Below are 20,869 nucleotides of genomic sequence, written 5' to 3' on the forward strand. Positions count from 1 at the left end.
CTTAGCTAGGGATTATCAATGAAATGACTCTATTGAGAAATACCTTTTTAATAGTCTAACATTTTTATTCCAGTAAAAAAAAATGATGTCATTTAACTTTTTATATTTAATCTTCGCCACTGATGTAACCAAATCCGTCATGAGATATTTCTGTTTGCAAGCCATAAATGATGTCATTCAGTGTTGAAGGACGAACCAAAGGAGCGAGCAAAGCACTAAGAGACAAATAACTCGACAACTAAAGAAAAAGAAGAAAAAAATTGACCTACAAAGCCAAAGAAGTCGTATGCAGCAACAGACCTAAGCAGACGAATCTTGGTGAAGCATACATAGCGACCAAAACAAAAGTTGGCTTCATTGATGCCCAAATCTTGTCGATGCAGAGAGGTGGACGAAGCGTCCGAAGACTTCTAGAGATGTTGACGACGAAGCTGAAGGTATTGTCTGTTTCGAAGCAGGTGTCATCATCTATATCAATTGAACAAAGTAGCCATATACAAAATTATCTGACGATGTTTTGATACCATGTGATGTGAAAGCTTAGTCTTTTCTCTTATTCTGAATTGAAAACATATATTAAATATTTATACAAACTCTCAACTCTCTAGATTAGGAATAACTCTAATATTGAAAGATCATCTAATTTGATCTTCTCTAATTAGTTTGCCTAATATAAAGTTACCCAATATACAAGGCTCATAATTATTACTTTCCATAATAGTTGTAAAATGTACTAAAGATGTCATTTGATTTGTGACTCTAGAGTCAATGACCCAAGAGTCTTGCATAAACACGTCCAAGGCATGTAATCTATAAGAGAGGGACTTAACAGAGAATGCTAATGAATAGGAGCCAATGGGATACTCTAATTATTCCCAATAAACTTCGAAGCTTCTCAATATTGGTCTAATTAAGGTGGGTGGGAGTAGACTCTAGGTATGGGGGATTGAATTTTGTAAGTTAGGTTTTGTGGTGGAAATTTGATAAACTTGCTGCTGAATTTTTTCTCTTTGTTGGTCCCATTTTGAGCTTGAAGTAGTAGATTTTTCATGCAACTTCCAACAATGATCATTGGTATGTATTTGCTTCTTATAGTAGGTGCACTAAAGATTATCTCGATGGTCATTTGGGGATGTCCCCTTGATTTTATTTTGATGGGTATTTTATTGTGCAACCATGGAAGATCCTTCAGTTGTCACTAGTTCAAGCATAATGCCTATTCAACTCTTCTCAACCTCAATAAAGATGATAACCTCATTTAGTAAAAGGGCTTTTTTTTCCTTGCCAAGAATTTGAATCCTGGCTTGATCAAATTGTGCATTCAAGCCAACAAAAAATATCTCACACACTTGATCTTTCTCAATAAATCTCTTCAAGACCTTGGCATCCTCAGGGCACTTGGTCGCAAGAACCCTGGTCAGGTTATTGTCACAGACTTTGCAGCATATTCACATATTTTGTTATTGTTTTGTTACCCTGTTTTGAAATAAAGGTCTTTACTTTTGACTTATTACACACAGGCATCATCTTTTGTTATTGAGTATGTTTGGTAAAGAGCATCCCAAATATCTTCTGCAGAGGTGATAAATATACATGTATCACTGATTTTTTTTGTCATTGAACTCTATAACCAAGACATTATCGTGGGGTCATCTTCATCACAGGCATCAAATTTTGGATCACCCTATTTTGATCATGTGCCGAGAAGATGTTGAATTTTTCATGTCCTTTAGATAAGTGCGGACTAGCTGGGACCATTTTAAGTAGTATTGACGGTTGAGAAGAGATGTGTATATTTTGCAGTTCGCCATGAGAAAAATGGGTGTTTGGTGCTGCTTTATTAGATTGAAAAGAATTGTTTGTTTTAGCAATGCAAACATTGTAGATTAATGAAAAATAATAGCCGCAAAGGCTGTCACAACGTGAAGATAAAAAAACAAGTATGTCCGCAATGCAGGCCAACAATAATTTGGCAATGTAGGTTTGAAGAAATCCCAGAGGTGTGAAACCCTAGGTCTGTTACCATGACAATAAACGCGGAATGAAATTCAGACTTCTCTTTCACTAAGCACACTAAGTAATATATATACACAATTTAAACGGCTTTTTTAAGCTAAATAATGGAAGCAAAATTTATTCTTGATCTTATGAAATTAAGGATCATATCAAAAAATAATCATTTCTCATATTATTATATCTTTAGCCTTGCCAAACATTCATTTTGACATTTCATTTCTGTGGTACTTTACTTAGCCATGAGCTTTTTTTTTCTCTTATAATCAAGTGTATTTAACATATTTAGTTTATTCTAATCTATAAAACCATTTTGACATTTCCATAGTGTTTTCTTTTTGTAGTACTCTTGTAGCTCCACATTTTTACTACCTAATTTAACTTTTGAATTTAAGCCAACAACAAGATGCTTTCTTTTCTTAGAGTAGATTTAAAATAGTACAACTTATAGCACCTAGGTAAATTTGATGTTTGAAATTTTTGATTGATAATTATTTATTTAGTTTTCACTAAATTATATGTATTCTTTTTTTCCTTTAAAAATTATCTTTTTTTTAAATCCTCACTTTTTAAGAAATCTAATTTATATGAATTATATTTGTAAATATCTTAGCATTCAAGGCATCTCACTTCAATTTCTTTTATGGCCTTCTTTTTATGATCAATATGGTGATTTATACTATGATATTGTATTTGAAGTAATTAATGATTACTATGTATTGATTTTGTTGAAGTTATGAGCAAAGAATTTGAGATGAGTTTCATTGGTAAGCTTGCATACTTTCTTGGATTAAAAGTCAAATAAAACAGTGATGGTATATTCTCGTCCCTAACAAAATAGATGAATGATTTACTTTCACATTTTGGTATAAAAGCTTTTTCCCTACTTATTGATTTTGTTGAAGTTGTGAGCAAAGAATTTGAGATGAGTTTAATCAGTGAGCTTGCATACTTTCTTGGATTACAAGTCAAATAAATCAGTGATGGTATATCCACATCCTTAACAAAGTAGATGAATGATTTACTTTCACATTTGGTATAAAGGTTGCAAATCTATTAGCTTTCAAGTTATCTCACTTCAATTTCTTTTGTGGCCTTCTTTTTACAATCAATATGATGATTTATATCGATGATATTTTATTTGAAGTAATTAATGATCACTATGTATTGATTTTGCTGAAGTTATGAGCAAGAATTTGAGATGAGTTTAATTGGCGAGCTTACACTTTATTGGATTACAAGTCAAATAAAACAGTGATGGTACATCCACATCCCTAACAATGTAGATGAATGATTTACTTTCACATTTTGGTATGAAGGTGGCAAATCTATTAGCACCCCCATGAGTCCGATAACAAATTTATTCTAGGATGAAAGGGAAAAACCTGTGGATCATAAACTTATAGAAGTAAAATAGGATCACTTCAATACCTGACTACTAACAGACCAATTATTGTGTTATTTATACTTGATATAATCTTATTGTTATCAGAACCTTGTTGGCAATTATTACTTACTTTTGTTATTAATTACTATTGGGTCATATTTATGCAATAACATCAATATAACATCTGTATAACTTTTTTCTTTTCTTATTACCCATCAAATATATTATTGTGTTTGTTGATCATATACCATTCAAGATCCTTTTATTGCTATTTGTATTTTTCAATCAAGTATTTTAGGACAAATTTCAGGCTGACTTATCATAAACATAATTAATTCTTCCACATTTCTTGGGCAAACATAGCTTTATTGTTTGACCAATAACTTCGATTCCTCTATAATCAACAACATTTAACAATTTGAAATTGACTTTATGAATTATGTCTTATCCATTCAATTGTTGCATGAGGCATTATCTTTATATTGCTTAGAATCCTCAAAGCCAGTGAATACTCGTACTCATAAACTACAGTAATACATGAGAAAAAATATTATTATGCTTGTTAGTTAAATTTTTAGTAAATATATAAACATTTGACAATATTCAATGAATCTTACCATATCAATAGTATATTTATATCATTCTATATATGTACAACTATCAAAAAAACACCATTTAAAAATTTTTTTATCATTTAAGATACTTCAATATCAATATCATTTTTCATTTACTTGCATGAGTACTTTAGCGTTACACCGTTAGTATCATAAATGGGTTATTTCATCATAGTCAGTCATGCACATATAAATATTTTATAAAACTCACTATTTATTAAAAATATATTTCATTCTCATTTATGTAGCAGATAATATATTTATTAATCATTCAATATACTATGTAATAATTTAAATAATATTGTGCACGTATATCACACATATCATTCTTACAATATGAAAAAAAATCACTAGAATTAAAAATTTTTAGTTTGCAGTAATTTCAATATAACTAATTATAGTACTAGAAAATGCATTTGGTCTAGAAGTAAAATATTATCATAGTACAAGAACATGGGTACTCACCTTGATGACGATTAATTTGTTATTTGATTTGTCTTGACTTCAACCTAACATAAACATGTTATAAAATTTAACTAATTTATTAGTATAACAACTATTAGTTTTTTATTATTTAAGTATTAAATTATTTTATGTAATCTCGCTTAATTTTCTATTCAATATATATATATATATATATATATATATATATATATAACGCGCAAGAGATAATTTTATTGAAATAGAAAAGATATTTTACTATTAAATCAATTCAATAAATATTATTTACCTTCCTCATTTGAGCCCTAAACCACGTGATTTCTCACGCCTGCTCGAGAGCTCCTCTGCAACGTTTTCCTCGCCTGCTCGACAGCGCACGAGAGCTCTTCCCCAGATGTCGTCGCCCTCCCTTTTCGACTCCTTCAATCGCGGCTCTCTTTGTCTCTTTCCTCGCGTCCTTTTATAGAGCGAAAGTAACCTTCGTTTTTCTAAATTCTCGCTTCACCTCTCCTTCTTGGGCTTTCCGACTGTTCAATTCATCTTCTTCGGTTTCCTCGTTTCCTCTCCCTCAGTTAATTAAAACGGGATGTTACATAAATTTCCCCTAAATGCAAATATAAAAACTTTGCATCACAAATACAGGACACTTCTAGTACAATCACTCGAAACAATCCCTAGATAGTTTTGTAAAATAACATTTTAAATCTTCCATGATGTCTTAATTTTTGTCTTGCATCCTCTCTTAGTGGATTTGATATGCTTCTATTATATTTTTGATATTTCATTTTTCCTTATGCTGCTCGTTTTCTCCTTTAAATCCAAGCCTATGAGAATCATTGACATCTATAGCTGTCAGTTTATCTAACTATCATCTTGAAGAAACTTCACGGAAATCAATATTATTAATCCTATGCCCTAGTGAGAATGATTGATGGATGGCGTTAGGATTACACAAGCAATCCTAAAACCATTGCTAAAATTCGTGGAAACATAAAAAAGATAAAACTTGGGAACGCTCATTGATATTTCCAGAAATGGAAGGCAGGCTTTTTGATGTATTGATTCCTCCACATTTTAGACTTTTCCTATCAGCTGTTCTTCGAATGATTTATTTTTGCAGTCAAGAGAACTTCAATAATTTGTTGAAAAATCTTTTTCCTATTCCTTAATTTCAATCTTTAGATTTTAAAACGCATGCAACTTTAGTCTTGAAGATTTTCGTTAGAGAAGCTGAACACCCAAGTTGTACCAGGTTCTATATTTTTGATAAATAAAATTGAGAAGATAGTCTACCTAAGTACATCTTCTAAAAGGATCAGATTAGCGTAGTAATGATTTTTCTGGCTACATAAACTTCTCCTAATTTAACCCTGTGGCTTAAGTAAGGTAAGAAACAATCTGATTTGATAATGAATTCTTTGATCTGTTGTTCGGACTGGCCACAACGTTTAGAAAACTCTTAAAAGAAAAGAGCTGTGGTTCCTTCTAATTTTAATTTACGCATAGCATCAATTTTCTCTTTATTCCTTTATCATCATAATCACCATTGCTGTATTGGCTATCATGGCTGTGCTTGTCGTCGTATTTCTAAATTATTTTACAGGAATCTATTCATGCTCAAAAATTTGGTGGACTGACTACACTCTTTGCACTGTAACTTGCCATGTTTATTTCATTTCTCAAAACCTTTATTTTCTGCATTCCTTTGTTCACACTGTGTTTGAATTGTTCTTCCTTTTATTTATTGCTGAGAATGTGAAACATATATATCATTTGTGCTCGAGTACTTCATTTTGTGCATTTTTCTCAAAATCATAACTTAAATTGTTACTTGACCCGGCCCTATTAATTCGGGGCTATTTGGGATTTTGTTTTTTCCTCTCTTTTTTTTCTTTCTGTTTGTTTATCATATTTTTCACTTTTTTTTTTAATAAATCAACTTTTTTTCTGAAAAATAATGAAAGCGAGTGTTTTTAAAAACTAGTTGATTTATTTTCAACAAGTCAAATATATGTTATTTCAAATCAGAATATAACTAAACCAGAATAAAGACCAAGGATAAAAATAAAAATGAAATGTCCCCCCCTTGTATTATTGAAAAACTCATTATTCACTCTTAACAGGTACCAGTAACTCTAATGGAATACTCCCTTACCTCTGTAACGGAAGGGATTGATGCAGTTGCCACCACCAGAGTGCTCATTCGGCCAGACCACAATGGCCATACAGCCACACATGCCTTAACAGGGGAGTCTCTGCGCAGAAACTTCAGGTATTTCTCTCATCTACCCTCAGCCACATTCATTTTCATTGTTCCCAATCATTTATAATTCATTTTTGAAGGTTTATTCTATAAATATTAATTACAATGATCTTAAATTGTTAGGTAGCTATCAATTGAGATTGATAGAAATTTAATAAGGAATTTGAGAACATAACAAAGATAGAATAAAGTAGAATAGATAGTTTTGTCATGTAAAACTTATTGAGAAATAAGGTGCGGTTGAAGGATTAAGATTAACATTGGATGATTTTTTGAAGAAAATATAAATTTGTACAAAATAGCTAATGATGATGAGGATAGGCGATAATTGTTTTTTCATGTAATTAATTTGACTGGTTTGCTGTGACTATATTTTAAGAAGCGCTTTTCCTATATACTGCAGTGGAAGTGGAGCAGACATGGATGTTGTGGTTTCCAGTGTTAGGGCTTATATTAGTGCACTGAACAAGATGCTGGGTCTGGGGAAAAGACCTCTAAACGAGATTCCGAATTCCGAAACGGTTGTTGTTTAGGTTGAAAGCATTCAGGACAGACTATTCAGTGTGATCCCTTTCTATAATTTTAATTTATGATCTGTAAATTTGCAGTTTTTGCATGTGATTTTGTTTGTTGTTGTTAAATTTTGGCTTGTAATTTCATTAGTGACAGGACATGGAATTGATGTTTTTTGGGCCATACATAACCATAGTTCTCATGTTACTTAGCATTCTAACACTTAAACTTTGGGAAGATTTGCATACATACCACTCATTATTATGTATTTAGATATCTAACACCTACACTTCAATATTGACGCACATACCATCATTGTACCTATGCAAGAAAAGGTGTATTAAATGGTGGTATTTTTGATGTGATATGGAAGATTTGGGTATTAGATATGTAAATACATAGGAATTAGGTGGTTTGTATGTAAATGCTCCTAAATATTAATGTTTTTCAACATTAAAAATCATTAGTATTGACCTTTTTAAAGAGTTTAAATATTTTGATGTGATTAGAGCAATAAAGCGTTGTATATGTAAATATTAAATTTTAGTTGTTAGAAATGTAAATCTGTAAGATTTTGTGGTATGTATGTAAATTCCCCCTTTAATATAATTATATTTTTATTGTGCTAGATGAAACATGTTCATCATCCACCTAAAAATTCATGATGCTTCATCATTAATTTTTAGCATATTTGTATAGAAATAAAGTGTCTCAAAAATATTAGAACAGAGGAAAAGTTCAATAGCATGAAAACATTGCTTGTTAATTATCAAATTGCCCAATTTTATTAGAAAGAATATGATGAATTGTCTTTAATTAAATTGTTGTGGTATTTGTATACAAAAGATTAAATTTATGCAAAAACAAAAATAAAAAAAAATAAAAGTTAATTTAAAAAATGAGAAATTATCAAATGAAAAAATATTTTTTTTTTGTGATATTTTAATTTCTATGTGATAATATGTATATTTAGGTTGAATTGGAGAATGTATTATGCATAATAAATTCTAACATTTTCAATCCTATGTAATTAAATAGCAAGGATAAACTCTCATTTAGATTTATAAAAACAAAGCGAAAATGTCATAATAAAAATATAATAATTTTAAGCGTATATATTAGATTATTAAATACCATTTTCAGCTCCTTATTTTAGATATATATATATATATATATGTAAATTGATAATAAGAAAAAGATAAATCGATGAGTGAAGGCATCAGAATGAGAAAAAATTATTTCGTCTGGACATCCGTATGTTCGAACAGCCAACCACCGACGGTCACGTTGCTTGTAGATGACGTGTATGACGACGTGATCACCGGTGGTTGGCTGTCCGGACATAATATTTTTCTCTAAAACGAGAGGCACGAGTGGATCATTCTCTTATCCACTGATGTGGCTATCATGACTTGCGACTAAATGGAGTTGGGAAAATCATAATAAAATGGATGTAAGCAACATTGAAGGACAGTATAAAAGGGGAACCTAAAGGAAATTAGTTCACAATAAAACATCAAAATAGGGCAATTTAGGGGTTTAAACAAATTGAGTCGGTTCAAGCAACCTTCAGCTTGAGCTTGAATTAGAACTTGATTAATTGATCGAATTTGAGATTGAGCATAAGCTTACCTTCTTATGTTCAAGTTGGCTCATGAGCAGGTTTATTATTTTTAAAAAGAAAAAATAATTTTGATTAAAACAACTATTTTACAAAAATAATAAAAAGTATGAGTAATTAGTGGGCATGGTCATGTCGCTCGAGGGACCTGGGCACATCTTTAGATTTGGGCATGGACATGCCTGAGACCTGGTGTAATTACGTCGGATCTTCTGTTTGGTCGGCGTGGTCACGCCGCTTTCAGATGTAAGCACGTCAACATCAAACAAATTAGGCTATTTTTAAAGACCTTGGCATGGCCAAGCCCGGTTTAGGCGTGGTCAAGCCATGGGTTGAGTGTGGCTAGGCCTAAATCAAGCGTGATCATGCTGGACCCCAGAAAACTCAAGCTTCCAAAAAAGCTCACAAAGGGGGTTCCAAGCCTCCTGGGACCTCCGACGTCACAAATATGAGCAGCTATGATCTTTGGGCCTCCGTAAGGGTTGTGAGCGCATCTCAAAAGTGCCCAAGAAGGTGAACCATACACTTTTCGCTGAGCAGAACGGTTCCAATCGTGAAATTCATATGCCTAAATCTTAAGCTTAAGGCATGATCGCGTATGGAGCAACCTTGTAATTGTTTATGTCACGGGAATATCTATATCTGCCTTATATCACCCCATACGATAGGAATGAACGTCAATGCTGAGGATAACACAGGCAATGTTGGTGAACATGATTGACTTGGACCACAACTATGACTGCGAACCCAACTATAGTGACGTGTCTCCTAACGATGATGTTTTGCGTATGTTGCATCAAAAATGGATGCCAACAGCCATTAAGTCAATGCAGAAAATATATCTATGGATGAGAGTTTAGGCTATTACAAATAGTATCTAGGAATTACATCAGTTTGAAGATATAAATATTTGCTTGGTGGATGATTATGGGTTAAGAAAATTGACGATGAAATTAATTTATTAAGTAGTAAAGATTGTGAAATCTCTTAAGTAGAATGAAGCTAAGTTCTTAAACATCAAGGCTCATTTTGGTGTAATGGTTGAAATTTCTTTAGAAACTCCAAAGTTAAGCATGCTCTTGTGCGAGCATTTCTTGGATGAGTGACCTCCTGAGAAGTTACACTAATTGGACAAAATTATGAGGCCAATACAAATGTTATGCTCATATGCTACAAATGATCAAAAGAAAGGAAGCAAAAACTAAGCCAAAAAAATTTATGTGCTAAGCATAAATAAACAAATACAAAACTAGAAATAAAAATCATATTTACTAGAAAGAATAGAAGCCAACATAAAACTAAACATCAAACATAAATAAATAATCCAAAATATCAACCATCGCACTAGACTACAAGAAAATGATGACAAACTTATTGTAGAAAGATGTGCAAAGGTCAGCTAGCAATACCGCCAACAAGTAGAAACATGCCTGACAAACAAGATATGGGTAATTAGCAATCTCAAATAAAGATAAAAGTTAATGATAAATCCTTAAGAGATTAAGAAAATACATCGTATATAGAGCCAAAAATATAAGGCCTAACATAAAATTCAACATCAAATAAAAGAATAATACCATTTTTTATTCTCATAATGCCCAAAAAAATACTCATATGAGGATTCCCCTACATAATTGTTGAGTCTTTACACCTAAACCTAAATTAATAAAAAAAAATTGTGACTTAATTGGCTTACTCATTCTTTATTAGTATAGAAAAACCATAATTAAACTCATATTGGGTGTCTTTGATCTTACACTTCATACTAAAATATCCAATTTATAGATAACATCTTATGAATTGAGGTTAACATCAACTTTAGGTTTTATATAAGCTTGATACTTTAAAAAAATATTACCCTAGTATTTATAAAATAAGAATATCACATTACCCGTGTAATCTTTTGTATTGCCACAACATGCACATTCTTCTAAGAAGCCTTTAGAAAAAAACCATCATGTTTAACTTGAAGGATCCACCTATGGGATTAGTCCACTCAACAATTGCTTAATGGTAGAAAGAAAACCACCAATTTGAGAGGAAAAAATATAAACATTTTAAATAAGTTAATTTTAAATAACTATTGCTTTCATGATATGTATCTCTTTATAAATAATATTAACTATGTTTTTCTTATCAACTTTAGTGTTAATGTACTTGGTCATATTCTTAACATTTTAAAAGAACTAATAAGTCAAATAGGAAGTAATTCTAATAATATGAGGCTTATATGAAACACTAGGGAGGTTAAATTAATTTGAAGCTAGTAGTGCATGTCATATAACTAAAATAAATATTAAAAATAAAAATAAAAAGTAACTTTAAATTATCTAGCTCTTATCATCCTCAAAGAGAAAATGGAAACTAATCTTGATTTGGAAACAATAATGTTGTTTAGACATTAATGGTATACTTCTTAGTTGTATAACCAATTTCTTAAGTCTCCTCATGATGTTAAACAAATGAGCAAGCTTAACAAAATTCTAGACAAATTTGGAGAAAGATAGAAAAATTCCACATGTGTATGGGGATTAAAGTTGTAGTGGTGGACTTGAAGTATTCCATGTATTCTCAAAGAAAAAAATTAATGTTATCATTACTAAAAAAGTACCAGACATGTAAGAGTTGAATTGAGTATAAATGATTTTTTTCAATTATAGTTTGTGGCAAAATATTGAGTAACTAATTGGTGTTCCACTCTTTGCTGAGAAAAAAAAAGTAGCTTCAAACAAATGATCATGTATTGTGTTAAGATCAGTCAACCACAAGATGACCTTCCATTTACCAAGCTAAAACAAAAGAAAATTTGTCTCTCTCTAAACCCTAATAAATGAGAGCTCTAACATTCTTTCTAATGTACAAAGCTTTTTTCTTGGATGAAATCATCTATCTTTTTGTTAACCAAATATTTTGTATAGAGGAACAAGACATCATTTGCATAAAACTTGCCTAAATGCAATTATTTTTTTTCTTGAATTTTTACAACAGCTTGAGAGATTTATATTTGATAAAATCAACTGAAAGATCGAAGACCAAACCACCCTATACGGTACGAAGATAGATTTTACCAACTAATCTAATAAGCTATATTACAAGGCTCCTTATCTACCCATAAGAATTTATTAAAAATTTTATAGATGAGTTCAATGAATGTCCTATAAGTTTGCATGATCTAAAGGAGATATGAAAAAATGACATTAAGGACATGATTAATAAAATTTGATCCACCCTATGAAAATAAAAAGGAATGCAGTTAACTTATATTCTTTTTTAAATCTTCTTTGGAATATAATCAAAGATGAGGAACTTTTTGTGACCTTTGAATATTTGAATGATATAAATATTGATTGGATCTTGATGGTGAAGGTAGGAACTTGTTAAATGGAACTTAGTGGGAAGAAGTTAATTTGGGTTATAGGTTTCAACTTAAATTGAATTGAAGAATAATTAATTAATGAAACATTTAAATTGGTCAAATATTATAGTATTTAATAAACCTAATCAATTAATAATCAAATTAGAAATCAAATTTTAGCTAATTGACATTAATTAATTATAAATTTTAATGAAAGCTTTATTATTTCAATTAAAATTTTAATTAAACTCCTAATCAATTTAAAAATTTCAAATTTAATAAATTAGCAAATTATTAAAATTCAACTAATTTGATTACAAACTTGTGATTAAGCATAAAATTATATAACAAATTGATGTAGTGCATCATATAAAATCAAGTGAAATGTTCAACTACAAGAGCTAATGTTAAAGTCCAATCAATAGACTAAAGAGTATGTTTACCTACAAGAGTTTAATAATAAAGTCATAATTTAAACATTTCAAATAAAACATTTTTTTTTCTCACCTTAGTACATATATGGCCAACCCTGACGTACATAAAGCCTTAAAATGACTAGTTAGAACTCTCATTGACTAGTGGCCACTCTTATTGATTAGTGGCTACCAACCCCTCTTTTCCCTCCCCCTTTTTCCTTCATTTTTTTCCTCCAAAAAATTTTAGCCCGACAAACTTTTAATGCCCATTAAATATACTAACATTTTGTATAATGTGAGTTATTAAATAATTTTTTTTAGCAATAGGTTGTTCATCTCATTTGCTTGTTCCTTGGTGGTTCACATTTTACCTTTTTCTTGATTAGATAAGATAATTATATGTATTCCTTTTATGTTTGATCTATTATCATAAAATCCTTCACCTAACTCTTGTCTCACCTTCAATCACATTCTTATCAATCTCCAAGACCAGTCTCCTTCCAAACTCAATCCTAACATCCACCCCAAAATCCCACCTAAAGCTTTTAACCAATCTTGACAAGACTTGTGCTCTACTCTGTGACACAAACATAAACATCGCTAATCCTAACAATCTACTCTAAATCACAAGTGCATATTTTAAAATAATTATCTCGGTTATAGCCATTTACCCCTCTTTAAATACATGCTCTAAAGTGCATTCAAGATCATCCCAAATTAATTTATTCTAGACTAATCTTGGCTTTCTTGCTACTATACCATATTTAGCCCTTAACAAATCACCAAAAACTATGGAACCCATGTTTAAATATTAAACTAAAGATCCATAGCAATTTGTAGCCCTTAATCTCGCCAAAAAGGTCAAACACTACCATCATCAAAACTTAATCAATTTAATTAAATCAAATTCAAATTTAAACTCAAATTCAAGTCATTATATCACATCACATCAAATCAAAAAATAAAAGCATATAACATGATTTTATGGGTTTTTTATCTGTCAAACCATCTAAAGTGAAACCTACATGTCATCTATCCTTATAACAAAACAGTGGATTATGCTCTTTTATTAAGTTTTAAATAACCTCTTTAAATTGAAACAAAGATAATACAAAATAAATAATCAAATCATAAATTTTGAAAAAATAAAATATTAAAATAAATCACTAATCAATATAATTCTTTTCATTTTGTTCTCATCAATTAATTAATCCATAAGTGGTTTAGTGATTTCATCTTATGGTCTCTATATGCCTAGGTCTTGGTTACTCTGCATCTCACCTTTATCTAGTTCACTCTAATTTGACTCTAATGGTCTTATGTGAGCTACTTTAGCTCACCATATGTGCTTAAACTTATTCATGCATATTAATTGTGTGAAAACCTCATTGACTCTTCTCTATTTTGCAAACAATATATTCTAACTTAATTAAAATTGGTCAAGCTTTATGTATCTTATTCAATTTCTTTTAAACTTGATATTTATGATAGTTATAAGATAATCTTAGTTATCTCGTGATTTAGATTCTTGATTGATTGTAGGTGTATCTTTAGGCATCCTCAATTACCTCTAAATTTGATTATACCCTTACGTAATGACCCATATCCCTTTTGTCTAATTTTGATTAAATTTTATTAGTGATCCAGTGTGTATCTTTGGTCATTTTTGTATATTTAGATCTAACTGACCCGATTTAGTAGCTTATTCTTGTGTTAATGGGCTTGTTAACCTTAGTGACCTTAGGTGTTACTTTGTTCTAACATGAATTATCTTATTGAACTTAGGTGGACTTAACATGCTTTCTACCTATAAGTGATCAACATATTTGTATTTCTTACAAAACCTTAAGCTAAATCTTAAAAACTATATAATACCCTTTGGCTCTTGGTGATCTTTCTAGACCAATTTTTCTACCATATTTATCTCCAATTAAAATCATATAAACCATATCATTACCCATGTTCTTATTGAATTTCATATACTTATTTATCTACCATAGTCATCTCTAGGCCAAATCAAATAAATCCTTCATATTTTTTATTGCAAGTTATCTTAAACATTATTTGCTACCTTATTTAGCTTTAGGTTATATCAGAAATGCTACATTAATAGTTCATATATGATATCATAATCTTTTAAGCTTTTAGATGATATGGCTAATGAACATATCTTATTAAACCACAACTAATTCAATGGACTTGTCCCTAATTTAATTTCTCTAGGTAGCCTTAAGAGATTTAATGGTCCAACTTTAGTTTGTTCTTGAATTTCATAGGAAAACTATCCTTCTATAAATTAATGGTTGATTTAATAGTCTAACTTGAACATTTTTATGTCATAGAGGAGCCCCTTCCCTTCAACTTATTATCATTCCTCCATCAACACTGAGAACTATAAATCATTCATAATTTTTCCATACAAAACTTTAGTTAAAAAAATGTCGTCAACAACTGCATAAATGTCAGGAAGTTAATAGTGCCATAAAACAACTCGTCATCTTTGCAGGTAGATTTTTAGCACCCATTCTACCAAATAATTACAATGGGTGATTGATTCGGTTACAAATAAATATAGTGGGCAATATCTTGACTTGACAAGCTATATCAATCTTTACCCTTGCTTAGACTATTGAAAAGCTACCAAAAACATGAACAAAAAAGTTGTGTTCACCATTTTTCACGTTTTTTATAATTATACTTAATTGATGTCCTAGAAACTATAACAACTTAGAACAATGTCATAAAATGGACTCAATAAATATTTTATTAATGCATAAAATTTCACATTCAAATGTAACATATTACAATAACTTATTACAAGTCAAATAAGTCCAAGCGATACAAGATTATTGTTTAAATAATATTATTAAAATTCATTAATCTACATACATTTCTTCATCTTATTCTTTCAATTATTCCTTCTCTATTTTTTATTCATCAACTTTTTCATTTTAGTTTGTGACATAGTGATCTATGGAATCATTCAAGATTTTATACTTCTGGTTAATACTACCATCCACTTATTGAGTAGCTCATCAATCATCTTGGATCCGTCTCTAAAAATAATGTCACTCATCATACAGTTTGCTTTATGCACTTAGTTCATTAATTCTACTTTTCTTCTATTTTTTCCCCACTAATTGCCTTCACAAGTCAAAACTTAACTACTCAAAATGTTTAATTGAAGAGCCTTTCTATGTATATGCTTGAATTCACATGTCCTTCAACCGCATAAATTCATCTTATTAAAAATCAAAATGTTATAAAAAAAAGCCTTTTTGAATAAATAAAATAAAATAAAATTTATTTTATCATAACTATTTTGGCTTATTGTGATCTAGTGTCGTTGGTCTCCCTTATGTGTAGCTTAGTAAGTGTATGAACTCTATTCATTATTTTATTTTATAGAATCCATTTTAAAGTTATTTAATTTTTTTTATCTTTATTCTATATTTAGTGTATGATACTAATATAATTATATGGAGGGAGCTGCCAATGCCCATATAATCAAATGATCAACTTTGCTTTGCTTGCTCCCATTTATAAGCATACCCAAGACTAGCCCAACCTTTGTACAACTCAACCAATATCTGCACTCCAATCTATAAAAGCTTTCTCCAAACTTATGAATGTCAGTGAACATGTCACATAGACAAGATGAGCTTTATTTCTCAAAATTTTTTCTTATTCTATCAAGATGTTGAGGCAACTATAAGTATATCCAAGCCCGGCGAGCATTTCCCTTCACCTCGACTGGCCGCCCCGGCCTGGCGAGTTTCTCACTCCACTCTAACCGGCCACCCGGGCCCGGCGAGCATTTCACTTTACCTCGACCGATCGCCCCGACCCGATGAGTTTCTCACTTAACTCTGATTGGCCGCCCCGACCCGACGATCATTTCACTTCACCTCGACCGGCCGCCTTGGCCCGACGAGCTTCACACTTCACTTGGACCGGCCGCCCCGGCCCGACGAGCATTTCACTTCCCCTCGACTGGTCGCCCCGACCCGACAAGCTCTTAGCTTCGCCTCGACCGGCCGTCCCGACCCAGTGAGCTTTTCACTTTACTTTAGTTGGCTCTCTCGAGCCGGTTGGCGTGACACTTTAGCTAAACCGGATGCCTTGATCCGGTTGACCGACTATTTGCACCATCATACTAGCTTGCATGCGTGTTTACATTTTTACATTTTGTAGTGCATATGTATGGTCGCATCACAACATCCTACTCTGCATTTGTCTGTCTGCATGGTTTTGGTCATATACTTAGGTTGCACATTCTCTTTGGGCCTCTGTCGTCATGGCACGCCTACCCTTTACAGGTCACTGCCCTATTGGCACACTTCTTGGAGCAACTGCCACCACGGCATGCTACCTTCATCGCGCCGCTGCCACCATGGCACGCCTACCTCATTGGGTCACTACCGCTTCGGTGTATCCCTTTGGGTCACCGCCGCTTCGGTATACCCCTTTGGTCCACTGCCACTACGGTACGCCCACCTCTGTTCGAGTCCCTCTGCCCCATGGTACACTGGTACACTCATCCCTTATATACTTTGATTGTTCATTTGCATTTGCATGTCCATATGGATAGTGAGCCAGACCTGTTAGGAGAGCGAATCCTGTGTTGGTCTCGATGCCTTAACGAGCATTGCTCGTCGGGTCGATTCCGAGGAGCAATGCGAGTTAAGTCATCGGGATCGACATGAGTATAACTGTGTTAAGAATCCAATGGATCTAACTTGTGCCACCTCCTTTCATGACACCTTTTAGATCTATTGGATCCTTAGGATGGGGCCGGTCAGATGACCCCATCGAAGTCATATCATACCCATACTCACCCCACACTGAGATATTAGGTTGACACACTTTTCGTTAGATGGTGTGCTAGGCTAGGGCTTAGAGTACTAGGTAGTATTTTTTGACACCTCTGGCTATTGTTGTGTGATGCATTGTTTTGTGCTAGCCATGTGTCACCTTCCAACTTTTTCAGTGTGTTTGAATGCTCTCTTGTATGTGATAGTATGTTAGGGCGATCTTCTGCAGGTGTCGTGTCTACTTATACACACTCACACAAAGCTATTATGGGGGAGCATGTAATGATTTCTAATCATTTGCTTGCAGGTGCTCTTTAGCTCCCCCAATTATAAGACACGGCTTGTTATTTTGCGATGCATGACATGTCTGCTAACATTTGTTTTCTGTAGGTCGAGTCTTTATTTTCCAAATGTATTTGATAGAGTCCTAGGAGAGTCTGTATCGGAAATAAGGTACGGGCACATGTTTTGAGGCGGATGACGCGTCGAACCATGTGACGAGGGCCAGGAGCAGCAGCTCGTGTCCCGTACCTTAAGTCTGAATTTTACATTATTGTATAGACTTAGGACCGGACATGTATATGAGGAGTCCGACCGCTTTTACTGCTTTCACTGGATTATGTTACCAGTCCAGCAGCATTTGACCTGTTATATATTCTTTTGGGGTGTTTTCTTTCTCTTTCTCTTCTCGTGTGCATTTGCATGTTGGAGCATTTTATATTGTTTCTTTCTGTGTATCTGGGATCTCATGATGCAACATAGGCTCATTAGGATTTAAATTCCTAATTTTTCTACTTTAAAAAATCCTAAATAAAATATTCAAGATAATTAAAATTTAGGATTAAAATATTCAGGATTTAAAAATTGCAACATTTACTTTCCTGCATATATTAATAGGGCCTCCACAGTGCTTAAGGACCGCTTTAGATAACTGCATTCATATTCGCATGTCCCGAGGAGGAGCCCCCGTGCTCCTTCAATCTGACTGGCCCAACATACCCTTTTATAGGTGGTTGTCTAGAGCGCTTAAGATGTTAGAAGGCTCCCCGACCCATACAGGGTATAAGTCCTTTTGTTGGGAGCGTTTCCAGCTTTGCAGCTGAACCTCCACTTTCTTTTCTTTCCTGAGGCATTATCGCCACTTCGGTAGGTACAAGTCCTACCTCTTGAAGTTTCAGCCGATAGTCATAGGATAGAGTTTTGTTCCTTTGACCTTAGGGCTATCGGAGTTCCCGTGGATGACGCAATTCACGGATTGCTGACCGGAGATCTCAGGTTGTGTTGGGTCGACGTGTTGGGTCCAGGTCGTGTTGGGTCGACAACCTTCACGACCAGGTAGACCTAGGGTCCTAGTTGCTTGGGATGACGGGTCCGTGGTACCCCGACCCAGTTACCTCTACCTCTTAGGACCACTCTTACTTACTTTTTGCCCACCTCCTTTGAGCATTGTCTCTTCTTTTGCCTTTGTTGGAATCATCCCAACGGCCTGACGACCGATGAGCTGCTGCCCGTTTCGGATACGACGATTTTTCCTCTGCCCTTACGGTTCGGATGTGCTTTGACGTATCGGGACTTCCCGTTGGGATGATATAGTTATTTTGTAGGTTTTGTATGCTCATGATTACGTTATCTATATGGGGACCATGAGAGACTCACTTCTCGCCCCATGGTTTAATGGTTTAGCAAGAGCTTTGAAGGCAAGAGCTTTGAAGCATCGGGACATTCCCCTGCGAGATAACTTCCCTTTACGACCCTGTGCTAGTTATCATTTTTCAGGTAAGTAAAACCCCTTTGGATCAAGAGTTTTCTTGGGAAACACCCAAGATTTAATTAACTAAGTGGGATGCGTCCCTTTAGGAGCACTCATGGCCCCAGAACAGGAACCTACACCTGAATCTCTGGTTATGGGTAGACTACGTAGGTATTCTTTCACAGATATCGGTTTAAGGTGCTTTTGTCTGATCCTGTTTGGGTGGGCACTCTTAACCTATCCTTGCAAGGTTCACCGTACGTAAGCTCTTCACATTTTGTGTTTTCTCTTGTCTGTCATTTTGTAGTATGTCCGTCTTTTTCGGTTTCCCTCTTCTTCAGGCCATCCACATGACCCGAAAGAGAGATTTATTCGGAAAAGGGAAGTATACGACGATCGACAGACTGACGACTCCTAAAATAAAAGAGAGAAAAACAAACGAAAATAAAATGATCTTAATTTATTAAAATTAAATGAAAACTCAATAGGACACAATGGAGAAAAATGATTCGTGTAGCCGACCCCACTTAGTGGGATAAAGACTTGTTATTTTTGTTATTGTTGTTGTATTATTGTCACTATTTTGTATACTATTTTATCCTCTTATTATTATAGACAATATATTTATTTTTATTTCACATATATGTTTTATGTCATATCTCCTTAAATTATTATTTATTATTTCATTTTATTTAATTTTTATTATTTATTATTTATTATTTTATCCTTCCAATAATTTATGTAAATGAGCTATATGCTTATATAATTTTCAATTAGGTATATTTAGTTCACATATTTATTTATTTGTTTATTTTAAACTAAGTTTGAGCATTTGTTCAAACTTGCCTATATCCTCTCTTAAAGTCATGGTCAAAACATTAGTTCAAATATGAAGCCACAACAATGTTTGAACTATATTCATACTTTATATTTGAACCTCCATTTCAAAGTTAATAGTCTAACCTTAGATTCAAATGCAATTTAAAACCTATGGGTTTAGAAGTGAAGTTTGAATCTCATATCATCGTTTGAAGTTCATTATTTAACCAAAGTTTCGAACTTAATGTTAAGATTTTTCGTTCAAACATAGCAATTAAACCTATCTATTTATTTTCATTATAAAGTATTTAAAAAAATCGTTGAATACATTCTAATTCAAGTAAAAAAAAAAGATTAAAAAGTTAGCTTTAAAGAGGAGATGCCTCTTAAGGCTTCAAAAGAGCATCACTAATGGTGGGAAGTGGCTTGAAAAATAAAATCCAAGGAAATATTTGAAGGTTCCTATTAATATGATCAACTATTTATCATAATATAATGATAAGCATAGAGAATATTGCTAAAAATTATACATATAATGAGCATATTTGTTCAAATAGACAAATTATAAGGAGTTTCCGATCAAATATATACTTTTTAAATAGTAAAAAATTATGAACAATAATATAAAATGAAATTATTTTTTGCTTTTTAAATAGTGAATTTTCAAACATTAATTTGATGTAAGCAGCATGAAAATTTAATTTAATTATATATATATATATATATATATAATTTTGATTTTGAAAATAGTATTTTCCGTTGGATCCCCATCAAACACAAACGCGCGAACAATCCCCTCACATTTCCTTAATAGCCGCCAATCTTTGGCCACACACCTTCGCGCCAAAATCCACCCACCTTCC

General features: G+C 32.7%; 1 protein-coding gene across 1 annotated transcript in view; it reads left to right on the forward strand.

The window, feature by feature from the left end:
* LOC110032718 (2-isopropylmalate synthase A-like) overlaps nt 1-7,421 on the forward strand; it is a 77,544-nt gene extending 70,123 nt beyond the window's left edge. Inside the window, exons 11-12 of the mRNA XM_020736447.1 lie at nt 6,579-6,727; nt 7,122-7,421. Of these exons, the coding sequence (XP_020592106.1) occupies nt 6,579-6,727; nt 7,122-7,251 (279 nt within the window). The 3' untranslated portion in view covers nt 7,252-7,421. The remainder of the gene's footprint in view (nt 1-6,578; nt 6,728-7,121) is intronic.
* The last annotated feature ends 13,448 nt before the right edge of the window (nt 7,422-20,869 follow it).

The sequence above is a fragment of the Phalaenopsis equestris genome, unplaced genomic scaffold (genome assembly GCF_001263595.1).
Source record: "Phalaenopsis equestris unplaced genomic scaffold, ASM126359v1 Scaffold000002, whole genome shotgun sequence".
Lineage (NCBI taxonomy): Eukaryota > Viridiplantae > Streptophyta > Magnoliopsida > Asparagales > Orchidaceae > Phalaenopsis > Phalaenopsis equestris.